Source organism: Scyliorhinus torazame, chromosome 9, assembly GCF_047496885.1.
Source record: "Scyliorhinus torazame isolate Kashiwa2021f chromosome 9, sScyTor2.1, whole genome shotgun sequence".
In the NCBI taxonomy this organism is placed as follows: domain Eukaryota; kingdom Metazoa; phylum Chordata; class Chondrichthyes; order Carcharhiniformes; family Scyliorhinidae; genus Scyliorhinus; species Scyliorhinus torazame.
In genome coordinates this window covers 682,035-705,743 of record NC_092715.1, presented here as the reverse complement: position 1 = coordinate 705,743, position 23,709 = coordinate 682,035, and the positions used below count along the sequence as shown (strand labels likewise).

The following is a 23,709-nucleotide window of genomic DNA, read 5'->3' as shown; positions in this document are numbered from 1 at the left end:
GAACAAAGGGACCACATTTGCTGTCCTCCAGTCCTCTGGCACTATTCCTGTAGCCAATGATGACATAAAAATCAAAGCCAAAGGTCCAGCAATCTCTTCCCTGGCCTCCCATAGAATCCTAGGATAAATCCCATCAGGTCCCGGGGACTTATCTATTTTCAGCCTGTCCAGAATTGCCAACACCTCTTCCCTACGTACCTCAATGCCATCTATTCTATTAGCCTGGGGCTCAGCATTCTCCTCCACAACATTATCTTTTTCCTGAGTGAATACTGACGAAAAATATTCATTTAGTATCTCGCCTATCTCTTCAGACTCCACACACAATTTGCCATCCCTGTCCTTGACTGGTCCTACTCTTTCCCTAGTCATTCGCTTATTCCTGACATACCTATAGAAAGCTTTTGGGTTTTCCTTGATCCTTCCTGCCAAATACTTCTCATGTCCCCTCCTTGCTCGTCTTAGCTCTCTCTTTAGATCCTTCCTCGCTACCTTGTAACTATCCATCGCCCCAACCGAAACTTCACACTTCATCTTCACATAGGCCTCCTTCTTCCTCTTAACAAGAGATTCCACTTCCCTGGTAAACCACGGTTCCCTCGCTCGACGCCTTCCTCCCTGTCTGACCGGTACATACTTATCAAGAACACGCAGTAGCTGATCCTTGAACAAGCCCCACTTATCCAGTGTGCCCAACACTTGCAGCCTACTTCTCCACCTTATCCCCCCCAAGTCACGTCTAATGGCATCATAATTGCCCTTCCCCCAGCTATAACTCTTGCCCTGCGGTGTATACTTATCCCTTTCCATCATTAACGTAAACGTCACCGAATTGTGGTCACTGTCCCCAAAGTGCTCTCCTACCTCCAAATCCAACACCTGGCCTGGTTCATTACCCAAAACCAAATCCAACGTGGCCTCGCCTCTTGTTGGCCTGTCAACATATTGTTTCAGGAAACCCTCCTGCACACACTGTACAAAAAACGACCCATCTATTGTACTCGAACTATATCTTTTCCAGTCAATATTTGGAAAGTTAAAGTCTCCCATAATAACTACCCTGTTACTTTCGCTCATATCCAGAATCATCTTCGCCATCCTTTCCTCTACATCCCTAGAACTATTAGGAGGCCTATAAAAAACTCCCAACAGGGTGACCTCTCCTTTCCTGTTTCTAACTTCAGCCAATACTACCTCGGAAGAAGAGTCCCCATCTACCATCCTCTCCGCCACCGTAATACTGCTCTTGACTAGCAGCGCCACACCTCCCCCTCTTTTGCCTCCTTCTCTGAGCTTACTAAAACACCTAAACCCCGGAACCTGCAACATCCATTCCTGTCCCTGCTCTATCCATGTCTCCGAAATGGCCACAACATCGAAGTCCCAGGTACCAACCCACGCTGCCAGTTCCCCTACCTTGTTTCGTGTACTCCTGGCATTGAAGTAGACACACTTCAAACCACCTACCTGAACGCTGGCCCCCTCCTGCGACGTCAAATCTGTGCTCCTGACCTCTATACTCTCATTCTCCCTTACCCTAAAACTACAATCCAGGTTCCCATTCCCCTGCTGCATTAGTTTAAACCCCCCCAAAGAGCACTAACAAATCTCCCCCCCAGGATATTTGTGCCCCTCAGGTTCAGATGTAGACCATCCTGTCTGTAGAGGTCCCACCTTCCCCAGAAAGAGCCCCAGTTATCCAAAAATCTGAAACCCTCCCGCCTGCACCATCCCTGTAGCCACGTGTTTAAATGCTCTCTCTCCCTATTCCTCATCTCACTATCACGTGGCACGGGCAACAACCCAGAGATAACAACTCTGTTTGTTCTAGTTCTGAGCTTCCATCCTAGCTCCCTGAAAGCCTGCCTGACATCCTTGTCCCCTTTCCTACCTATGTCGTTGGTGCCAATGTGGACCACGACTTGGGGCTGCTCCCCCTCCCCCCTAAGGACCCGGAAAACACGATCCGAGACATCACATACCCTTGCACCTGGGAGGCAACATACCAAACGTGAGTCTCTCACGCTCCCACAAAATCTCCTATCTGTGCCCCTGACTATAGAGTCCCCAATTACTAATGCTCTGCTCCTCTCCCCCCTTCCCTTCTGAGCAACAGGGACAGACTCCGTGCCAGAGGCCCGTACCCCATGGCTTACCCCTGGTAAGTCGTCCCCCCCACAAGTATCCAAAGCGGTATACTTGTTTCTCAGGGGAACGACCGCAGGGGATCCCTGCACTGACTGTTTTTTCCCAGTCCCTCTTACAGTTACCCACCTATCTCCAATCTTTGGTGTAACTAATTCCCTGAAGCTGCTATCTATGACCCCTTCTGCCTCCCGAATGATCCGAAGTTCTTCCAACTCCAGCTCCAGTTCCCTAACTCGGTCTTGGAGGAGCTGGAGATGGCAGCACTTCCTGCAGGTAAAATCAGCAGGGACACTAACTGCATCCCTCACCTCAAACATCCTGCAGGAGGAACATTGTACTCCCTTCCCTGCCATTCCTCTAACTTTCTACCAAGATCTAGCTAACAACTAAATTAAATTTTTATAAAAAATAATAATAATATAATAAAAATATGGTACTTACCTCAGACCAATGGGTTTTATTATTAGGTTAGAGGAGGAGGGCGGGTGGGAGACACTACACGTGTAGTGTCTCGGGTTTCCTCTCCACCAGAATTTATTGGTGAGGGTCTTCCCAGACGTCCGCGGGTCGACTTCCTGATCCCGCCTAAAAAACTAATTTAAAGAAAAGAGAAAAAGTCTCAGCTCCTGCTGAAACTGACTAACCAGCTGCTCTCACGCCGCCGAAATCGACTGGCCTGCCCCTGCAAAGAGAAGTGCTTTTAAAGGTTGACTTACCTCCCAGCACCCTCCTTCCGCAATGCTCCCGCTGAAACTGACTAACCAGCTGCTCTCACGCCGCCGAAATCGACTGGCCTGCCCCTGCAAAGAGAAGTGCTTTTAAAGGTTGACTTACCTCCCAGCACCCTCCTTCCGCAATGCTCCCGCTGAAACTGACTAACCAGCTGCTCTCACGCCGCCGAAATCGACTGGCCTGCCCCTGCAAAGAGAAGTGCTTTTAAAGGTTGACTTACCTCCCAGCACCTCCTTCCGCAATGCTCCCGCTGAAACTGACTAACCAGCTGCTCTCACGCCGCCGAAATCGACTGGCCTGCCCCTGCAAAGAGAAGTGCTTTTAAAGGTTGACTTACCTCCCAGCACCCTCCTTCCGCAATGCTCCCGCTGAAACTGACTAACCAGCTGCTCTCACGCCGCCGAAATCGACTGTGGACAAGATTATGAGGAGCACGGACAGGGTGGCTAGGGAGAAGCTGTTCCCCTTAGTTGAAGGGTAAGTTAAGAGGGATGCAATTTGAAGGTGAGGGGCAGGAGGTTTAGGGGCATTTAATTTTTAAAATATTTACCCAGAGGGTGGTGAGGGTCTGGAACGCACGGCCTGGGAGGGTGGTACAGGTGGGTTGCCTCACATTCTTCAAGAAGCACCTGGATGAGCATTTGGAACGTGTTAATATTCGAGGCTCTGGGCCAAGTGCTGGCCAATGGGATTAAGCAGGTCAGGTGTCCCATGCGTCAGTGCAGACTCGGCGGGCCGAAGGACCTCCACTGCACTGTTATTAAGCAGGTCAGGTGTCCCATGCGTCAGTGCAGACTCGACGGGCCGAAGGACCTCCACTGCACTGTTGTTCTGGGATACCCCTTTTGTCACCCGTTTATATCTTTCACTGTCATTCTCTAACAAGTTCAATGATGTTGAGCACCCCTCACAAATTCCTCTTAACCTCGTCTGCTCCAAGGAGAACAATCCCAGTTCATTCAGTCTTTCACGTAACTGAAGTGCATCATCCATTAGTGTTATTCTCGTCAATCTCCCCTGCTTTCACTCAAGTCTTGACATCTTCTGCTACCCAGAACTGAACATAGTAGTTTATTTATTCATTTGTGGAATGTGGGTGTCGCTGGCTGTGCCAGCATTTATTACGCATCATGGAGGGCATTTAACAGTCAACCACATTGCGGTGGGTCTGGAGTCACATGTCGGCCAGACCGGGTAAGGACGGCAGATTTCCCTTCCTAATGGACATTAGTGACCCAGATGGGTTTTTACGACAATCGACAATGGTTTCATGGTCATCACTGGACTTTTAATTCCGGATTTATATTGAATTCAAATTCCATCATTTGCCCTGTTGGGATTCAAACCCGGGTCCCCAGAGCATTACGCTGGGTCTCTGGTTTACTAATCCAGTGACAATGTCACTTTGCTGCCTCCCCGAATAGTCCTCAATGATCACTATTGCTGAATTCAAACTTACCCACATCATCAGCTGTGTCACACAAACATCCTCATTACAGGCACCTCTGGTCACATCAAACTCTTTCAGTAGTAACACCATGTCTGCATCACACATAGTTTGCAGTACTACACCCATCGACTTTGCAGAAGCACTGTGTTCCCTGAATGAACCAACCCTGCAACTTCTCACCTGCATGTGTAACAGCCATCAGATGGCAATCCGCAGACTCCGAGCTCTCAATCACTGCAATGTGGACAATCGGTTTGAAGACAGCACGGTCTATGGTCCTGGGATGGACAAAGGATCAGAAACAAAAACATCAATACAACACTGCAGTATCACTAACACAAGCATTTGTTTCTTTACTGTGAGCATTCTTGGCAAGGCCAGCATTTGCTGCCCATCCCTGAGTGCCTCGCTTGGCCATTCCAGAGGGGGGCATTAAAGAGTCAACCACAGTGCTGAGAGTTTGGAGTCACAATGTAGTCCAGACCGGGTTAGGACGACAGGTTCCCTTCCCTAAAGGACATCAGTGAACCAGGTGGGTTATTTACGACAATCGACAATGATTTCAGGGTCGCCTTTACTGAGACGAGCTTTTAATTCCAGATTTATTGATTGAGGCCTTTGGATTACTGGTCCAGTGACATTGCTACCATCGCACCACCTCCCCTATCCTAGTTAGAATGAGGTAAAAGCGGCGTGCACACACAGGAATATTCCAGAGAGGGGAATCACACACAGAAAACAGACACATGCACACCCAAACAAAGGCAGAATATCCCTGAGAACAGGTATACAGACAGGAATATCCCATAGAACGGGTATACACACAGGAATATCCCTGAGAACAGGTATACAGACAGGAATATCCCAGAGAACAGGTATACAGACAGGAATATCCTAGAGAACGGGTAAACACACAGGAATATCCCTGAGAACAGGTATACAGACAGGAATATCCCTGAGAACAGGTATACACACAGGAATATCCCAGAGAACAGGTATACACACAGGAATATCCCAGAGAACAGGTATACGCACAGGAATATCCCAGAGAACAGGTATACACACAGGAATATCCCAGAGAACGGGTAAACACACAGGAATATCCCGGAGAACGGGTATACACACAGGAATATCCCAGAGAACAGGTATACGCACAGGAATATCCCATAGAACGGGTATACACACAGGAATATCACGGAGAACAGGTATACAGACAGGAATATCCCAGAGAACAGGTATACAGACAGGAATATCCTAGAGAACGGGTAAACACACAGGAATATCCCTGAGAACGGGTATACACACAGGAATATCCCTGAGAACGGGTATACACACAGGAATATCCCTGAGAACGGGTATACACACAGGAATAACCCAGAGAACGGGTATACACACAGGAATATCCCATAGAACAGGTATACACACAGGAATATCCCAGAGAACAGGTATACGCACAGGAATATCCCAGAGAACAGGTATACACACAGGAATATCCCAGAGAACAGGTATACACACAGGAATATCCCAGAGAACAGGTATACACACAGGAATATCCCAGAGAACGGGTATACACACAGGAATATCCCGGAGAACGGGTATACACACAGGAATATCCCTGAGAACGGGTATACACACAGGAATATCACGGAGAACGGGTATACACACAGGAATATCCCGGAGAACGGGTATACACACAGGAATATCCCGGAGAACAGGTATACACACAGGAATATCCCTGAGAACAGGTATACACACAGGAATATCCCAGAGAACAGGTATACACACAGGAATATCCCGGAGAACAGGTATACACACAGGAATATCCCTGAGAACAGGTATACACACAGGAATATCCCTGAGAATGGGTATACACACAGGAATAACCCAGAGAACGGGTATACACACAGGAATATCCCATAGAACAGGTATACACACAGGAATATCCCAGAGAACAGGTATACGCACAGGAATATCCCAGAGAACAGGTGTACACACAGGAATATCCCAGAGAACAGGTATACACACAGGAATATCCCATAGAACAGGTATACACACAGGAATATCCCAGAGAACAGGTATACGCACAGGAATATCCCAGAGAACAGGTACACACACAGGAATATCCCAGAGAACGGGTAAACACACAGGAATATCCCGGAGAACGGGTATACACACAGGAATATCCCAGAGAACGGGTATACACATAGGAATATCCCTGAGAACAGGTAGACACACAGGAATATCCCAGAGAACGGGTGTATACACACAGGAATATCCCTGAGAACAGGTATACACACAGGAATATCCCTGAGAACAGGTATACACACAGGAATATCCCAGAGAACAGGTATACACACAGGAATATCCCAGAGAACAGGTATACACACAGGAATATCCCAGAGAATGGGTATACACACAGGAATATCCCGGAGAACGGGTATACACACAGGAATATCCCGGAGAACAGGTATACACACAGGAATATCCCTGAGAACAGGTATACACACAGGAATATCCCTGAGAACAGGTATACACACAGGAATATCCCGGAGAACGGGTATACACACAGGAATATCCCAGAGAACAGGTATACACACAGGAATATCCCAGAGAACGGGTATACACACGGGAGTTATCCCTGAGAACGGGTATACACACAGGAATATCCCTGAGAACGGGTATACACACAGGAATATCCCTGAGAACAGGTAGACACACAGGAATATCCCAGAGAACGGGTGTATACACACAGGAATATCCCTGAGAACAGGTATACACACAGGAATATCCCAGAGAACAGGTATACACACAGGAATATCCCAGAGAACGGGTATACACACAGGAATATCCCTGAGAACGGGTATACACACAGGAATATCCCTGAGAACGGGTATACCCACAGGAATATCCCTGAGCGAAGGGGTACACACAAATGCCTGCGGCCAAGACAATCTAACCACTCTCCCTTGACACTAAATGGCATTATCATCGCTGAATTCTCAACCATCAGCATCCTGGGGTTTACTATTCATCAAAAATTAACTGGACCAACCACAAAAATACTGTGACTGGGAAAAGCAGGTCCGAGCTTGGAATTCTGCGGCGGCTAATTTAGTTCCTGAGTGAAAGTTTGACAAACTTCGACAAGATTTGAGTCACGTGTACATTTTGTTTATGGGATAAATGCAACGGCAGCAACTCTCATGTGGTTCGAGGCTGTTTAGCACAGGGCTAAATCGCTGGCTTTGAAAGCAGACCAAGGCAGGCCAGCAGCACGGTTCAATTCCCGTACCAGCCTCCCCGAACAGGCGCCGGAATGTGGTGACTAGGGGCTTTTCACAGTAACTTCATTTGAAATCTACTTGTGACAATAAGCGATTTTCATTCTCATTTCATTTCACTACCCACAACAAAGCAATCTGCTTGATTAGCGGCACGGTAGCACAGTGGTTAGCACTGTTGCTTCACAGCTCCAAGGACCCGGGTTCGATTCCCGGCGTGGGTCACAGTCTGTGCGGAGTCTGCACGTTCTCCCCGTGTATGCGTGGGATTCCTCCGGGTGCTCCCGTTTCCTCCCACAAGTCCCGAAAGACGGGCTTTTAGGAGAATTGGACATTCTGAATTCTCTCTGTGTACCCGAACAGGCGCCGGAATGTGGAGACTAGGGGCTGTTCACAGTAACCTCATTGCAGGGTGAATGTAAGCCTACTTGTGACACTAATGAAGATTATTATGTAGGGGAGTGGTTTGGGCTCAGAGCAGGGTTCACAGCCTGGGTGAAACTCCTGTATAACGTCCCCAAGGTGAATGTAGGGACCAACACCACCAGCTCTGAATACTTCCAGCTGCACAGAGGCACCAGGCGGGGATGCCTGCTGTCCCCGCTCCTGTTCACTTTTTACAAATTTAATTTTCAGGGCGTGGGTGCCACTGTCTAGCCCAGCACATATTGTTCACCCCAGGTTGCCCTGGAGAAGATTGTGGTGAACTGCATTCTTGAATCGCTGCAGTCCTGAAGGTACAAGTATACCCACCGTTCGGGAGGGAATTCCTGGATTTTGACCCAACGACAGTAAAATAACAGCAAAATAGAAGAAACCAAGGTTAAAAAGCATCCAGCAAAGGAAATTGATGAAGTTGAACTGTTGATACTTCAAGGCAGGGAGTATTACAAACAAGGAAGATGAGGTAAGGGCACAGGTAGACACATGTCAGAAGGATGTAATTTATATAACAGAGATGTGGCAAGAAGAAGGGCAAAATTAGCAGCTCAATATCCCTTTTTAGAGTTTTCAGGCTTCCTGCAACCATGTTTCAGTGATCCCCACCAAATCATACCCATCAAGTCTCTGTGCCATCAGCTCAGTGACCTTATTCCGAACACTACGAGCATTTAGATGCAAGGTTTTGAAATATGTCCGACTGATCAGTCTTTCCCTTGCAGGATTGTCTTGTGCATTACGCTTTTCACACATTCTGACCTCCGTTATTAATCTCTGATAACACTCTGCCTCATCCCCAACCTTCACTCTCAGTCTCCTTACATTTTTATATTTTACATTTTTTTACCCCTCTGTAGTTGTTAGACTGCCTGTGCTGCCCTGCCTGTTCATCCTATTAAAGGGCAGCACAGTAGCACAGTGGTTAGCACGGTTGCTTCACAGCACCAGGGTCACAGGTTCGATTCCAGCTTGGGTCACTGTCTGTGCGGAGTCTGCAAGTGGGTTTCCTCCGGGTGCACCGGTTTCCTCCCACGGTCCAAAGACGTGCAGGTTAGGTGGATTGCCCATGATAAATTGCCCATAAGAACATAAGAACTAGGAGCAGGAGTTGGCCATCTGGCCCCTCGAGCCTGCTCCACCATTCAATGAGATCATGGCTGATCTTTTGTGGACTCAGCTCCACTTTCCGGCCCGAACACCATAACCCTTAATCCCTTTATTCTTCAAAAAACTATCTATCTTCATCTTAAAAACATTTAATGAAGGAGCCTCAACTGCTTCACTGGGCAAGGAATTGCACAGATTCACAACCCTTTGGGTGAAGAAGTTCTTCCTAAACTCAGTCCTAAATCTACTTCCCCTTATTTTGAGGCTATGCCCCCTAGTTCTGCTTTCACCCGCCAGTGGAAACAACCTGCCCGTATCTATCCTATCTATTCCCTTCATAATTTTATATGTTTCTATAGGATCCCCCCTGCATCCTTCTAAATTCCAACGAGTACAGTCTCAGTCTACTCAACCTCTCCTCGTAATCCAACCCCTTCAGCTCTGGGACTAACCTAGTGAATCTCCTCTGCACACCCTCCAGTGCCAGTATGTCCTTTCTCAGGTAAGGAGACCAAAACTGAACACAATACTCCAGGTGTGGCCTCACTAACACCTTATACAACTGCAGCATAACCTCCCTAGTCTTAAACTCCATCCCTCCAGCAATGAAGGACAAAATTCCATTTGCCTGTTGCATCTGTAAACCAACTTTTTGCAACTCATGCACTAGCACACCCAGGTCCCTCTGCACAGCAGCATGTTTTAATATTTTATCATTTAATTAATAATTTATTTTGCTGTTATTCCTACCAAAATGGATAACCTCACATTTGTCAACATTGTATTCCATCTGCCAGACCCTAGCCCATTCACTTAAACATCCAAATCCCTCTGCAGACTTCCGGTATCCTCTGCACTTTTTGCTGTAAGTGTGCAATAAAACTTAGGTGGGGTTATGGTGATAGGATGGAGGTGTGGGGCTTAAGTGGGGTGCTCTTTCCAAGGGCCAGTGCACTCGATGGTCCGAAAGGCCTCCTTCTGCAGTGTAAATTCTATAACAACCTCCACTTTCTCCTCACATCCTTTGGATTTCGGCGGCAGCGGTGCGCAGGGGCCTTCTGGGAGGTGAGTACTTACTTTAAAAAGCCTTGCCTTTACAGGAGCAGCCCTTTGGATTTCGGCGGCAGCGGTGCGCAGGGGCCTTCTGGGAGGTGAGTAGTGTATTTAAAAACCTTACCTTTACAGGAGCAGCCCTTTGGATTTCGGCGGCAGCGGTGCGCAGGGGCCTTCTTGGAGGTGAGTAGTGAGTTTAAAAACCTTACCTTTACAGGAGCAGCCCTTCGGATTTCTGCGGCAGCGGTGCGCAGGGGCCTTCTTGGAGGTGAGTAGTGAGTTTAAAAACCTTACCTTTACAGGAGCAGCCCTTCGGATTTCGGCGGCAGCGGTGCGCAGGGGCCTTCTGGGAGGTGAGTAGTGAGTTTAAAAACCTTACCTTTACAGGAGCAGCCCTTTGGATTTCGGCGGCAGCGGTGCGCAGGGGCCTTCTGGGAGGTGAGTACTTACTTTAAAAAGCCTTACCTTTACAGGAGCAGCCCTTTGGATTTCGGCGGCAGCGGTGCGCAGGGGCCTTCTGGGAGGTGAGTAGTGTATTTAAAAAGCCTTGCCTGGTCCCGTGTCTGTTCTTCTTTTCTGTTTTATTTGTTTTTATATAAGGCGGGAACCGGAAGTTCGACCCGCGGACCTCTGGGAAGTCCCCCCCCCCCCCCCCCCAACTAATAAATTCTGGTGGAGAGGAAACCCGAGACACTACACGTGTAGTGTCTCCCACCCGCCCTCCTCCTCTAACCTAATAATAAGACCCATTGGTGTAAGGTAAGTGCCATATTATATTATTATATTATTAGCATTGTGCAGGTCAAGGATCGGAGGTGGAGGAGCAGTCTGTCAGCGAGAGAACCTGAGAACATCTCAGACACTAAGAAGGTAAGTAAGTGATTTTTACTTTTATACCTTTTTTCAAATTGTGTGTGTCGGGGGAAACTAAAGTGACATCACAGAAAAGCTGTGGCCAGAGTGGCTGGTTGGGATTCTAACCTAAATTTAAAAAAAATTGAGTATTTGGGAACTAATTAAACATAATAACTTAATTATAATTTAGAGGATATCTAAGCCAGAGATCGGAGAGTATTATAGTTAGCTATCGCATTTCTATTAGAAATCTAGTGCTAGGAAACAGATAGTTGACAGTAACTTTGAAATTAAAAAAAAAGTATTTTAAAAAAAAAAGACAAATTTTAATTAATTACATAGAACATAGAACATGGAACAATACAGCGCAGTACAGGCCCTTCGGCCCACGATGTTGCACCAAAACAAAAGCCATCTAACCTACACTATGCCATTATCATCCATATGTTTATCCAATAAACTTTTAAATGCCCTCAATGTTGGCGAGTTCACTACTGTAGCAGGTAGGGCATTCCACGGCCTCACTACTCTTTGCGTAAAGAACCTACCTCTGACCTCTGTCCTATATCTATTACCCCTCAGTTTAAAGTTATGTCCCCTCGTGCCAGCCATATCCATCCGCGGGAGAAGGCTCTCACTGTCCACCCTATCCAACCCCCTGATCATTTTGTATGCCTCTATTAAGCCTCCTCTTAACCTTCTTCTCTCCAACGAAAACAACCTCAAGTCCGTCAGCCTTTCCTCATAAGATTTTCCCTCCATACCAGGCAACATCCTGGTAAATCTCCTCTGCACCCGCTCCAAAGCAGGTGTCAGTTAGAGGGGTGCTGTGCTCTGACTGTGAGATGTGGCAGGTCCGGGAGGCTTCCAGCGTCCCGGATGGCTTCATCTGCAGAAAGTGCACCCAACTGGAGCTCCTCACAGACCGCATGGTTCGGTTGGAGCAGCAATTGGATGCACTTAGGAGCATGCAGGTGGCGGAAAGCGTCATAGATCGCAGTTATGTAAATTTGGTCACACCCAAGGTGCAGGCAGAGAAATGGGTGACCACCAGAAAGGGCAGGCAGTCAGTGCAGGAATCCCCTGTGGTTGTCCCCCTCTCGAACAGATATACCCCTTTGGATACTGTCGGGGGGGATAGCCTATCAGGGGAAAACAGCAGCAGCCAGAGCAGTGGCACCACGGCTGGCTCTGATGTTCAGAAGGGAGGGTCAAAGCGCAGAAGAGTAATAGTAATAGGGGACTCTATAGTCAGGGGCACAGATAGGCGCTTCTGTGGACGTGAAAGAGACTCCAGGATGGTATGTTGCCTCCCTGGTGCCAGGGTCCAGGATGTCTCCGAACGGGTAGAGGGAATCCTCAAGGGGGAGGGCAAACAGGCAGAGGTCGTTGTACATATTGGTACTAACGACATAGGCAGGAAGGGGCATGAGGTCCTGCAGCAGGAGTTCAGGGAGCTAGGCAGAAAGTTAAAAGACAGGACCTCGAGGGTTGTAATCTCGGGATTACTCCCTGTGCCACGTGCCAGTGAGGCTAGAAATTGGAAGATAGAGCAGATAAACACGTGGCTAAACAGCTGGTGTAGGAGGGAGGGTTTCCATTATCTGGACCACTGGGAGCTCTTCCGGGGCAGGTGTGACCTGTTTAAGAAGGACGGGTTGCATCTAAACCGGAGAGGCATAAATATCCTGGCCGCGAGGTTTGCTAGTGTCACACGGGAGGGTTTAAACTAGTATGGCAGGGGGGTGGGCACGGGAGCAATAGGTCAGAAGGTGAGAGCATTGAGGGAGAACTAGGGAATAGGGACAGTGTGGCTCTGAGGCAGAGCAGACGGGGAGAAGTTGCTGAACACAGCGGGTCTGGTGGCCTGAAGTGCATATGTTTTAATGCAAGGAGCATTACGGGTAAGGCAGATGAACTTAGAGCTTGGATTATTACTTGGAACTATGATGTTGTTGCCATTACAGAGACCTGGTTGAGGGAAGGGCAGGATTGGCAGCTAAACGTTCCAGGATTTAGATGTTTCAGGCGGGATAGAGGGGGATGTAAAAGGGGAGGTGGAGTTGCGCTACTTGTTCGGGAGAATATCACAGCTATACTGCGAGAGGACACCTTAGAGGGCAGTGAGGCTGTATGGGTAGAGATCAGGAATAAGAAGGGTGCAGTCACAATGTTGGGGGTATACTACAGGCCTCCCAACAGCCAGCGGGAGATAGAGGAGCAGATAGGTAGACAGATTTTGGAAAAGAGTAAAAACAACAGGGTTGTGGTGATGGGAGACTTCAACTTCCCCAATATTGACTGGGACTCACTTAGTGCCAGGGGCTTAGACGGGGCGGAGTTTGTAAGGAGCATCCAGGAGGGCTTCTTAAAACAATATGTAAACAGTCCAACTAGGGAAGGGGCGGTACTGGACCTGGTATTGGGGAATGAGCCCGGCCAGGTGGTAGATGTTTCAGTAGGGGAGCATTTCGGTAACAGTGACCACAATTCAGTAAGTTTTAAAGTACTGGTGGACAAGGATAAGAGTGGTCCGAGGATGAATGTGCTAAATTGGGGGAAGGCTAATTATAACAATATTAGGCGAGAACTGAAGAACATAGATTGGGGGCGGATGTTTGAGGGCAAATCAACATCTGACATGTGGGAGGCTTTCAAGTGTCAATTGAAAGGAATACAGGACAGGCATGTTCCTGTGAGGAAGAAAGATAAATACGGCAATTTTCGGGAACCTTGGATGACGAGTGATATTGTAGGCCTCGTCAAAAAGAAAAAGGAGGCATTTGTCAGGGCTAAGAGGCTGGGAACAGACGAAGCCTGTGTGGCATATAAGGAAAGTAGGAAGGAACTTAAGCAAGGAGTCAGGAGGGCTAGAAGGGGTCACGAAAAGTCATTAGCAAATAGGGTTAAGGAAAATCCCAAGGCTTTTTACACGTACATAAAAAGCAAGAGGGTAGCCAGAGAAAGGGTTGGCCCACTGAAGGATAGGCAAGGGAATCTATGTGTGGAGCCAGAGGAAATGGGCGAGGTACTAAATGAATACTTTGCATCAGTATTCACCAAAGAGAAGGAATTGGTAGATGTTGAGTCTGGAGAAGGGGGTGTAGATAGCCTGGGTCACATTGTGATCCAAAAAGACGAGGTGTTGGGTGTCTTAAAAAATATTAAGGTAGATAAGTCCCCAGGGCCTGATGGGATCTACCCCAGAATACAGAAGGAGGCTGGAGAGGAAATTGCTGAGGCCTTGACAGAAATCTTTGGATCCTCGCTGTCTTCAGGGGATGTCCCGGAGGACTGGAGAATAGCCAATGTTGTTCCTCTGTTTAAGAAGGGTAGCAAGGATAATCCCGGGAACTACAGGCCGGTGAGCCTTACGTCAGTGGTAGGGAAATTACTGGAGAGAATTCTTAGAGACAGGATCTACTCCCATTTGGAAGCAAATGGACGTATTAGTGAGAGGCAGCACGGTTTTGTGAAGGGGAGGTCGTGTCTCACTAACTTGATAGAGTTTTTCGAGGAGGTCACTAAGATGATTGATGCAGGTAGGGCAGTAGATGTTGTCTATATGGACTTCAGTAAGGCCTTTGACAAGGTCCCTCATGGTAGACTAGTACAAAAGGTGAAGTCACACGAGATCAGGGGTGAACTGGCAAGGTGGATACAGAACTGGCTAGGCCATAGAAGGCAGAGGGTAGCAATGGAGGGATGCTTTTCTAATTGGAGGGCTGTGACCAGTGGTGTTCCACAGGGATCAGTGCTGGGACCTTTGCTCTTTGTAGTATATATAAATGATTTGGAGGAAAATGTAACTGGTCTGATTAGTAAGTTTGCAGACGACACAAAGGTTGGTGGAATTGCGGATAGCGATGAGGACTGTCGGAGGATACAGCAGGATTTAGATTGTCTGGAGACTTGGGCGGAGAGATGGCAGATGGAGTTTAATCCGGACAAATGTGAGGTAATGCATTTTGGAAGGTCTAATGCAGGTAGGGAATATACAGTGAATGGTAGAACCCTCAAGAGTATTGAAAGTCAAAGAGATCTAGGAGTACAGGTCCACAGGTCATTGAAAGGGGCAACACAGGTGGAGAAGGTAGTCAAGAAGGCATACGGCATGCTGGCCTTCATTGGCCGGGGCATTGAGTATAAGAATTGGCAAGTCATGTTGCAGCTGTATAGAACCTTAGTTAGGCCACACTTGGAGTATAGTGTTCAATTCTGGTCGCCACACTACCAGAAGGATGTGGAGGCTTTAGAGAGGGTGCAGAAGAGATTTACCAGAATGTTGCCTGGTATGGAGGGCATAAGCTATGAGGAGCGGTTGAATAAACTCGGTTTGTTCTCACTGGAACGAAGGAGGTTGAGGGGCGACCTGATAGAGGTATACAAAATTATGAGGGGCATAGACCGAGTGGATAGTCAGAGGCTTTTCCCCAGGGTAGAGGGGTCAATTACTAGGGGGCATAGGTTTAAGGTGAGAGGGGCAAGGTTTAGAGTAGATGTACGAGGCAAGTTTTTTACGCAGAGGGTAGTGGGTACCTGGAACTCGCTACCGGAGCAGGTAGTGGAAGCAGGGACGATAGGGACATTTAAGGGGCACCTTGACAAATATATGAATAGGATGGGAATAGACGGATACGGACCCAGGAAGGGTAGAAGATTGTAGTTTAGTCGGGCAGTATGGTCGGCACGGGCTTGGAGGGCCGAAGGGCCTGTTCCTGTGCTGTACATTTCTTTGTTCTTTGTTCTTTGACCTGCTGCTCTGGTTCCCATTAACCATTATACTTCTTGTAGTATTACCCTCCCCTTCGCCCCCGTTTTGCTAGTTTAAAGTTCTTTTGATGAGGATATAGTAATACAAGCGGAGCACAGTGCGAAATATTGGATCAAATAATCAGAATGAAAGAGGAAGTGTTGGAATCCTTGAAAGTGGATAAGTCGCCAGGGCTGGATGGATTGTTTCATGGATTCTGAAAGAGGTCAGGGAGTAAACAGATGCTCTGAGGATTATTTTCCCATCTTCACAAGACACTGTGGAGGTGCCAGAGGATCAAAGGAATTAAACGTGGTTCCATTGTTCAAAATGGATAGGAAGAAAATGCCAAACAATTATAAGCAGTTAGTCTTACGTCAGTGGTGGGAAAATTGTGAGAATCAATCCTGAGAGATCGGATAAACTGTGATTTAGAAAGGCATGGACCAGTCAGGGGTAGATTTGTTAGAAAGGCATGGACCAGTCAGGGGTAGATTTGTTAGAAAGGCATGGACCAGTCAGGGGTAGATTTGTTAGAAAGGCATGGACCAGTCAGGGGTAGATTTGTTAGAAAGGCATGGACCAGTCAGGATAAAGGCATGGACCAGTCAGGGGTAGATTTGTTAGAAAGGCATGGACCAGTCAGGGGTAGATCTGTTAGAAAGGCATGGACCAGTCAGGGATAGATTTGTTAGAAAGGCATGGACCAGTCAGGGGTAGATTTGTTAGAAAGACATGGACCAGTCAGGGATAGATTTGTTAGAAAGGCATGGACCAGTCAGGATAAAGGCATGGACCAGTCAGGGGTAGATTTGTTAGAAAGGCATGGACCAGTCAGGGGTAGATTTGTTAGAAAGGCATGGACCAGTCAGGGATAGATCTGTTAGAAAGGCATGGACCAGTCAGGGATAGATTTGTTAGAAAGGCATGGACCAGTCAGGATAAAGGCATGGACCAGTCAGGGGTAGATTTGTTAGAAAGGCATGGACCAGTCAGGGATAGATTTCTTAGAAAGGCATGGACCAGTCAGGGTAGATTTGTTAGAAAGGCATGGACCAGTCAGGGTAGATTTGTTAGAAAGGCATGGACCAGTCAGGATAAAGGCATGGACCAGTCAGGGGTAGATTTGTTAGAAAGGCATGGACCAGTCAGGATAAAGGCATGGACCAGTCAGGATAAAGGCATGGACCAGTCAGGGGTAGATCTGTTAGAAAGGCATGGACCAGTCAGGGATAGATTTGTTAGAAAGGCATGGACCAGTCAGGGGTAGATTTGTTAGAAAGACATGGACCAGTCAGGGATAGATTTGTTAGAAAGGCATGGACCAGTCAGGATAAAGGCATGGACCAGTCAGGGGTAGATTTGTTAGAAAGGCATGGACCAGTCAGGGGTAGATTTGTTAGAAAGGCATGGACCAGTCAGGGATAGATCTGTTAGAAAGGCATGGACCAGTCAGGGATAGATTTGTTAGAAAGGCATGGACCAGTCAGGATAAAGGCATGGACCAGTCAGGGGTAGATTTGTTAGAAAGGCATGGACCAGTCAGGGATAGATTTCTTAGAAAGGCATGGACCAGTCAGGGTAGATTTGTTAGAAAGGCATGGACCAGTCAGGGTAGATTTGTTAGAAAGGCATGGACCAGTCAGGATAAAGGCATGGACCAGTCAGGGGTAGATTTGTTAGAAAGGCATGGACCAGTCAGGATAAAGGCATGGACCAGTCAGGGATAGATTTGTTAGAAAGGCATGGACCAGTCAGGGATAGATTTGTTAGAAAGGCATGGACCAGTCAGGATAAAGGCATGGACCAGTCAGGGGTAGATTTGTTAGAAAGGCATGGACCAGTCAGGATAAAGGCATGGACCAGTCAGGGGTAGATTTGTTAGAAAGGCATGGACCAGTCAGGGATAGATTTGTTAGAAAGGCATGGACCAGTCAGGATAAAGGCATGGACCAGTCAGGGGTAGATTTGTTAGAAAGGCATGGACCAGTCAGGATAAAGGCATGGACCAGTCAGGGGTAGATTTGTTAGAAAGGCATGGACCAGTCAGGGGTAGATTTGTTAGAAAGGCATGGACCAGTCAGGGATAGATTTGTTAGAAAGGCATGGACCAGTCAGGATAAAGGCATGGACCAGTCAGGGGTAGATTTGTTAGAAAGGCATGGACCAGTCAGGGGTAGATCTGTTAGAAAGGCATGGACCAGTCAGGGGTAGATTTGTTAGAAAGGCATGGACCAGTCAGGGATAGATTTGTTAGAAAGGCATGGACCAGTCAGGGGTAGATTTGTTAGAAAGGCATGGACCAGTCAGGGGTAGATTTGTTAGAAAGGCATGGACCAGTCAGGGGTAGATTTGTTAGAAAGGCATGGACCAGTCAGGGGTAGATTTGTTAGAAAGGCATGGACCAGTCAGGGGTAGATTTGTTAGAAAGGCATGGACCAGTCAAGGGTAGATTTGTTAGAAAGGCATGGACCAGTCAAGGGTAGATTTGTTAGAAAGGCATGGACCAGTCAGGGGTAGATTTGTTAGAAAGGCATGGACCAGTCAGGGATAGATTTGTTAGAAAGGCATGGACCAGTCAGGATAAAGGCATGGACCAGTCAGGGGTAGATTTGTTAGAAAGGCATGGACCAGTCAGGGGTAGATTTGTTAGAAAGGCATGGACCAGTCAGGGATAGATTTGTTAGAAAGGCATGGACCAGTCAGGGGTAGATTTGTTAGAAAGACATGGACCAGTCAGGGGTAGATTTGTTAGAAAGACATGGACCAGTCAGGGGTAGATTTGTTAGAAAGGCATGGACCAGTCAGGGATAGATTTGTTAGAAAGACATGGACCAGTCAGGGATAGATTTGTTAGAAAGACATGGACCAGTCAGGGGTAGATTTGTTAGAAAGGCATGGACCAGTCAGGGGTAGATTTGTTAGAAAGGCATGGACCAGTCAGGGATAGATTTGTTAGAAAGGCATGGACCAGTCAGGGATAGATTTGTTAGAAAGGCATGGACCAGTCAGGGATAGATTTGTTAGAAAGGCATGGACCAGTCAGGGGTAGATTTGTTAGAAAGACATGGACCAGTCAGGGGCAGATTTGTTAGAAAGACATGGACCAGTCAGGGGTAGATTTGTTAGAAAGGCATGGACCAGTCAGGGGTAGATTTGTTAGAAAGGCATGGACCAGTCAGGGGTAGATTTGTTAGAAAGGCATGGACCAGTCAGGGGTAGATTTGTTAGAAAGGCATGGACCAGTCAGGGGTAGATTGGTTAGAAAGGCATGGACCAGTCAGGGGTAGATTTGTTAGAAAGGCATGGACCAGTCAGGGGTAGATTTGTTAGAAAGGCATGGACCAGTCAGGGGTAGATTTGTTAGAAAGGCATGGACCAGTCAGGGGTAGATTTGTAAAAAAGGCATGGACCAGTCAGGGGTAGATTTGTTAGAAAGGCATGGACCAGTCAGGGGTAGATTTGTTAGAAAGGCATGGACCAGTCAGGGGTAGATTTGTTAGAAAGGCATGGACCAGTCAGGGGTAGATTTGTTAGAAAGGCATGGACCAGTCAGGGGTAGATTTGTTAGAAAGGCATGGACCAGTCAGGGGTAGATTTGTTAGAAAGGCATGGACCAGTCAGGGGTAGATTTGTTAGAAAGGCATGGACCAGTCAGGGGTAGATTTGTTAGAAAGGCATGGACCAGTCAGGGGTAGATTTGTTAGAAAGGCATGGACCAGTCAGGGGTAGATTTGTTAGAAAGGCATGGACCAGTCAGGGATAGATTTGTTAGAAAGGCATGGACCAGTCAGGATAAAGGCATGGACCAGTCAGGGGTAGATTTGTTAGAAAGGCATGGACCAGTCAAGGGTAGATTTGTTAGAAAGGCATGGACCAGTCAGGGGTAGATTTGTTAGAAAGGCATGGACCAGTCAGGGGTAGATTTGTTAGAAAGGCATGGACCAGTCAGGGGTAGATTTGTTAGAAAGGCATGGACCAGTCAGGGGTAGATTTGTTAGAAAGGCATGGACCAGTCAGGGGTAGATTTGTTAGAAAGGCATGGACCAGTCAGGGGTAGATTTGTTAGAAAGGCATGGACCAGTCAGGGATAGATTTGTTAGAAAGGCATGGACCAGTCAGGGATAGATTTGTTAGAAAGACATGGACCAGTCAAGGGTAGATTTGTTAGAAAGGCATGGACCAGTCAGGGATAGATTTGTGAGAAAGGCATGGACCAGTCAGGGGTAGATTTGTTAGAAAGGCATGGACCAGTCAAGGGTAGATTTGTTAGAAAGGCATGGACCAGTCAGGGGTAGATTTGTTAGAAAGGCATGGACCAGTCAGGATAAAGGCATGGACCAGTCAGGGGTAGATTTGTTAGAAAGGCATGGACCAGTCAGGATAAAGGCATGGACCAGTCAGGGATAGATTTGTTAGAAAGGCATGGACCAGTCAGGATAAAGGCATGGACCAGTCAGGGATAGATTTGTTAGAAAGGCATGGACCAGTCAGGGATAGATTTGTTAGAAAGGCATGGACCAGTCAGGATAAAGGCATGGACCAGTCAGGGGTAGATTTGTTAGAAAGGCATGGACCAGTCAGGATAAAGGCATGGACCAGTCAGGGGTAGATTTGTTAGAAAGGCATGGACCAGTCAGGGGTAGATTTGTTAGAAAGGCATGGACCAGTCAGGGATAGATTTGTTAGAAAGGCATGGACCAGTCAGGATAAAGGCATGGACCAGTCAGGCGTAGATTTGTTAGAAAGGCATGGACCAGTCAGGATAAAGGCATGGACCAGTCAGGGGTAGATTTGTTAGAAAGGCATGGACCAGTCAGGGGTAGATTTGTTAGAAAGGCATGGACCAGTCAGGGATAGATTTGTTAGAAAGGCATGGACCAGTCAGGATAAAGGCATGGACCAGTCAGGGGTAGATTTGTTAGAAAGGCATGGACCAGTCAGGGGTAGATTTGTTAGAAAGGCATGGACCAGTCAGGGGTAGATTTGTTAGAAAGGCATGGACCAGTCAGGGATAGATTTGTTAGAAAGGCATGGACCAGTCAGGATAAAGGCATGGACCAGTCAGGGGTAGATTTGTTAGAAAGGCATGGACCAGTCAGGGGTAGATTTGTTAGAAAGGCATGGACCAGTCAGGGGTAGATTTGTTAGAAAGGCATGGACCAGTCAAGGGTAGATTTGTTAGAAAGGCATGGACCAGTCAAGGGTAGATTTGTTAGAAAGGCATGGACCAGTCAGGGGTAGATTTGTTAGAAAGGCATGGACCAGTCAGGGATAGATTTGTTAGAAAGGCATGGACCAGTCAGGATAAAGGCATGGACCAGTCAGGGGTAGATTTGTTAGAAAGGCATGGACCAGTCAGGGGTAGATTTGTTAGAAAGGCATGGACCAGTCAGGGGTAGATTTGTTAGAAAGGCATGGACCAGTCAGGGATAGATTTGTTAGAAAGGCATGGACCAGTCAGGGATAGATTTGTTAGAAAGGCATGGACCAGTCAGGGGTAGATTTGTTAGAAAGGCATGGACCAGTCAGGGATAGATTTGTTAGAAAGGCATGGACCAGTCAAGGGTAGATTTGTTAGAAAGGCATGGACCAGTCAAGGGTAGATTTGTTAGAAAGGCATGGACCAGTCAGGGGTAGATTTGTTAGAAAGGCATGGACCAGTCAGGGGTAGATTTGTTAGAAAGGCATGGACCAGTCAGGGGTAGATTTGTTAGAAAGGCATGGACCAGTCAGGGATAGATTTGTTAGAAAGGCATGGACCAGTCAGGGATAGATTTGTTAGAAAGGCATGGACCAGTCAGGGGTAGATTTGTTAGAAAGGCATGGACCAGTCAGGGGTAGATTTGTTAGAAAGGCATGGACCAGTCAGGGATAGATTTGTTAGAAAGGCATGGACCAGTCAGGGATAGATTTGTTAGAAAGGCATGGACCAGTCAGGGGTAGATTTGTTAGAAAGGCATGGACCAGTCAGGGGTAGATTTGTTAGAAAGGCATGGACCAGTCAGGGATAGATTTGTTAGAAAGGCATGGACCAGTCAAGGGTAGATTTGTTAGAAAGGCATGGACCAGTCAAGGGTAGATTTGTTAGAAAGGCATGGACCAGTCAGGGGTAGATTTGTTAGAAAGGCATGGACCAGTCAAGGGTAGATTTGTTAGAAAGGCATGGACCAGTCAAGGGTAGATTTGTTAGAAAGACATGGACCAGTCAGGGATAGATTTGTTAGAAAGGCATGGACCAGTCAGGGGTAGATTTGTTAGAAAGGCATGGACCAGTCAAGGGTAGATTTGTTAGAAAGGCATGGACCAGTCAGGGGTAGATTTGTTAGAAAGGCATGGACCAGTCAGGGGTAGATTTGTTAGAAAGGCATGGACCAGTCAAGGGTAGATTTGTTAGAAAGGCATGGACCAGTCAAGGGTAGATTTGTTAGAAAGGCATGGACCAGTCAGGGGTAGATTTGTTAGAAAGGCATGGACCAGTCAGGGATAGATTTGTTAGAAAGGCATGGACCAGTCAGGATAAAGGCATGGACCAGTCAGGGGTAGATTTGTTAGAAAGGCATGGACCAGTCAGGGGTAGATTTGTTAGAAAGGCATGGACCAGTCAGGGGTAGATTTGTTAGAAAGGCATGGACCAGTCAAGGGTAGATTTGTTAGAAAGGCATGGACCAGTCAAGGGTAGATTTGTTAGAAAGGCATGGACCAGTCAGGGGTAGATTTGTTAGAAAGGCATGGACCAGTCAGGGATAGATTTGTTAGAAAGGCATGGACCAGTCAGGGGTAGATTTGTTAGAAAGGCATGGACCAGTCAGGGATAGATTTGTTAGAAAGGCATGGACCAGTCAGGGATAGATTTGTTAGAAAGGCATGGACCAGTCAGGGGTAGATTTGTTAGAAAGGCATGGACCAGTCAGGGGTAGATTTGTTAGAAAGGCATGGACCAGTCAGGGATAGATTTGTTAGAAAGGCATGGACCAGTCAGGGGTAGATTTGTTAGAAAGGCATGGACCAGTCAGGGATAGATTTGTTAGAAAGGCATGGACCAGTCAGGGATAGATTTGTTAGAAAGGCATGGACCAGTCAGGGGTAGATTTGTTAGAAAGGCATGGACCAGTCAGGGATAGATTTGTTAGAAAGGCATGGACCAGTCAGGGGTAGATTTGTTAGAAAGGCATGGACCAGTCAGGGATAGATTTGTTAGAAAGGCATGGACCAGTCAGGGGTAGATTTGTTAGAAAGGCATGGACCAGTCAGGGGTAGATTTGTTAGAAAGGCATGGACCAGTCAGGGGTAGATTTGTTAGAAAGGCATGGACCAGTCAGGGGTAGATTTGTTAGAAAGACATGGACCAGTCAGGGGTAGATTTGTTCGAAAGGCATGGACCAGTCAAGGGTAGATTTGTTAGAAAGGCATGGACCAGTCAGGGATAGATTTGTTAGAAAGGCATGGACCAGTCAGGGGTAGATTTGTTAGAAAGGCATGGACCAGTCAGGGGTAGATTTGTTAGAAAGGCATGGACCAGTCAAGGGTAGATTTGTTAGAAAGGCATGGACCAGTCAGGGGTAGATTTGTTAGAAAGGCATGGACCAGTCAGGGGTAGATTTGTTAGAACGGCATGGACCAGTCAGGGGTAGATTTGTTAGAAAGGCATGGACCAGTCAGGGGTAGATTTGTTAGAAAGGCATGGACCAGTCAAGGGTAGATTTGTTAGAAAGGCATGGACCAGTCAGGGATAGATTTGTTAGAAAGGCATGGACCAGTCAGGGGTAGATTTGTTAGAAAGGCATGGACCAGTCAGGGGTAGATTTGTTAGAAAGGCATGGACCAGTCAGGGGTAGATTTGTTAGAAAGGCATGGACCAGTCAGGGGTAGATTTGTTAGAAAGGCAT

The 23,709-nt window shown here is 47.2% G+C and overlaps 1 protein-coding gene across 4 annotated transcripts in view; it reads right to left on the bottom strand.

Moving 5' to 3' along the window:
* nup155 (nucleoporin 155) overlaps positions 1-23,709 on the bottom strand; it is a 404,177-nt gene that overhangs the window by 294,618 nt on the left and 85,850 nt on the right. For all 4 annotated transcript variants that reach the window (XM_072515568.1, XM_072515570.1, XM_072515569.1 and 1 more), the window contains exon 11: positions 4,511-4,608. In XM_072515568.1, the coding sequence (XP_072371669.1) occupies positions 4,511-4,608 (98 nt within the window). The remainder of the gene's footprint in view (positions 1-4,510; positions 4,609-23,709) is intronic.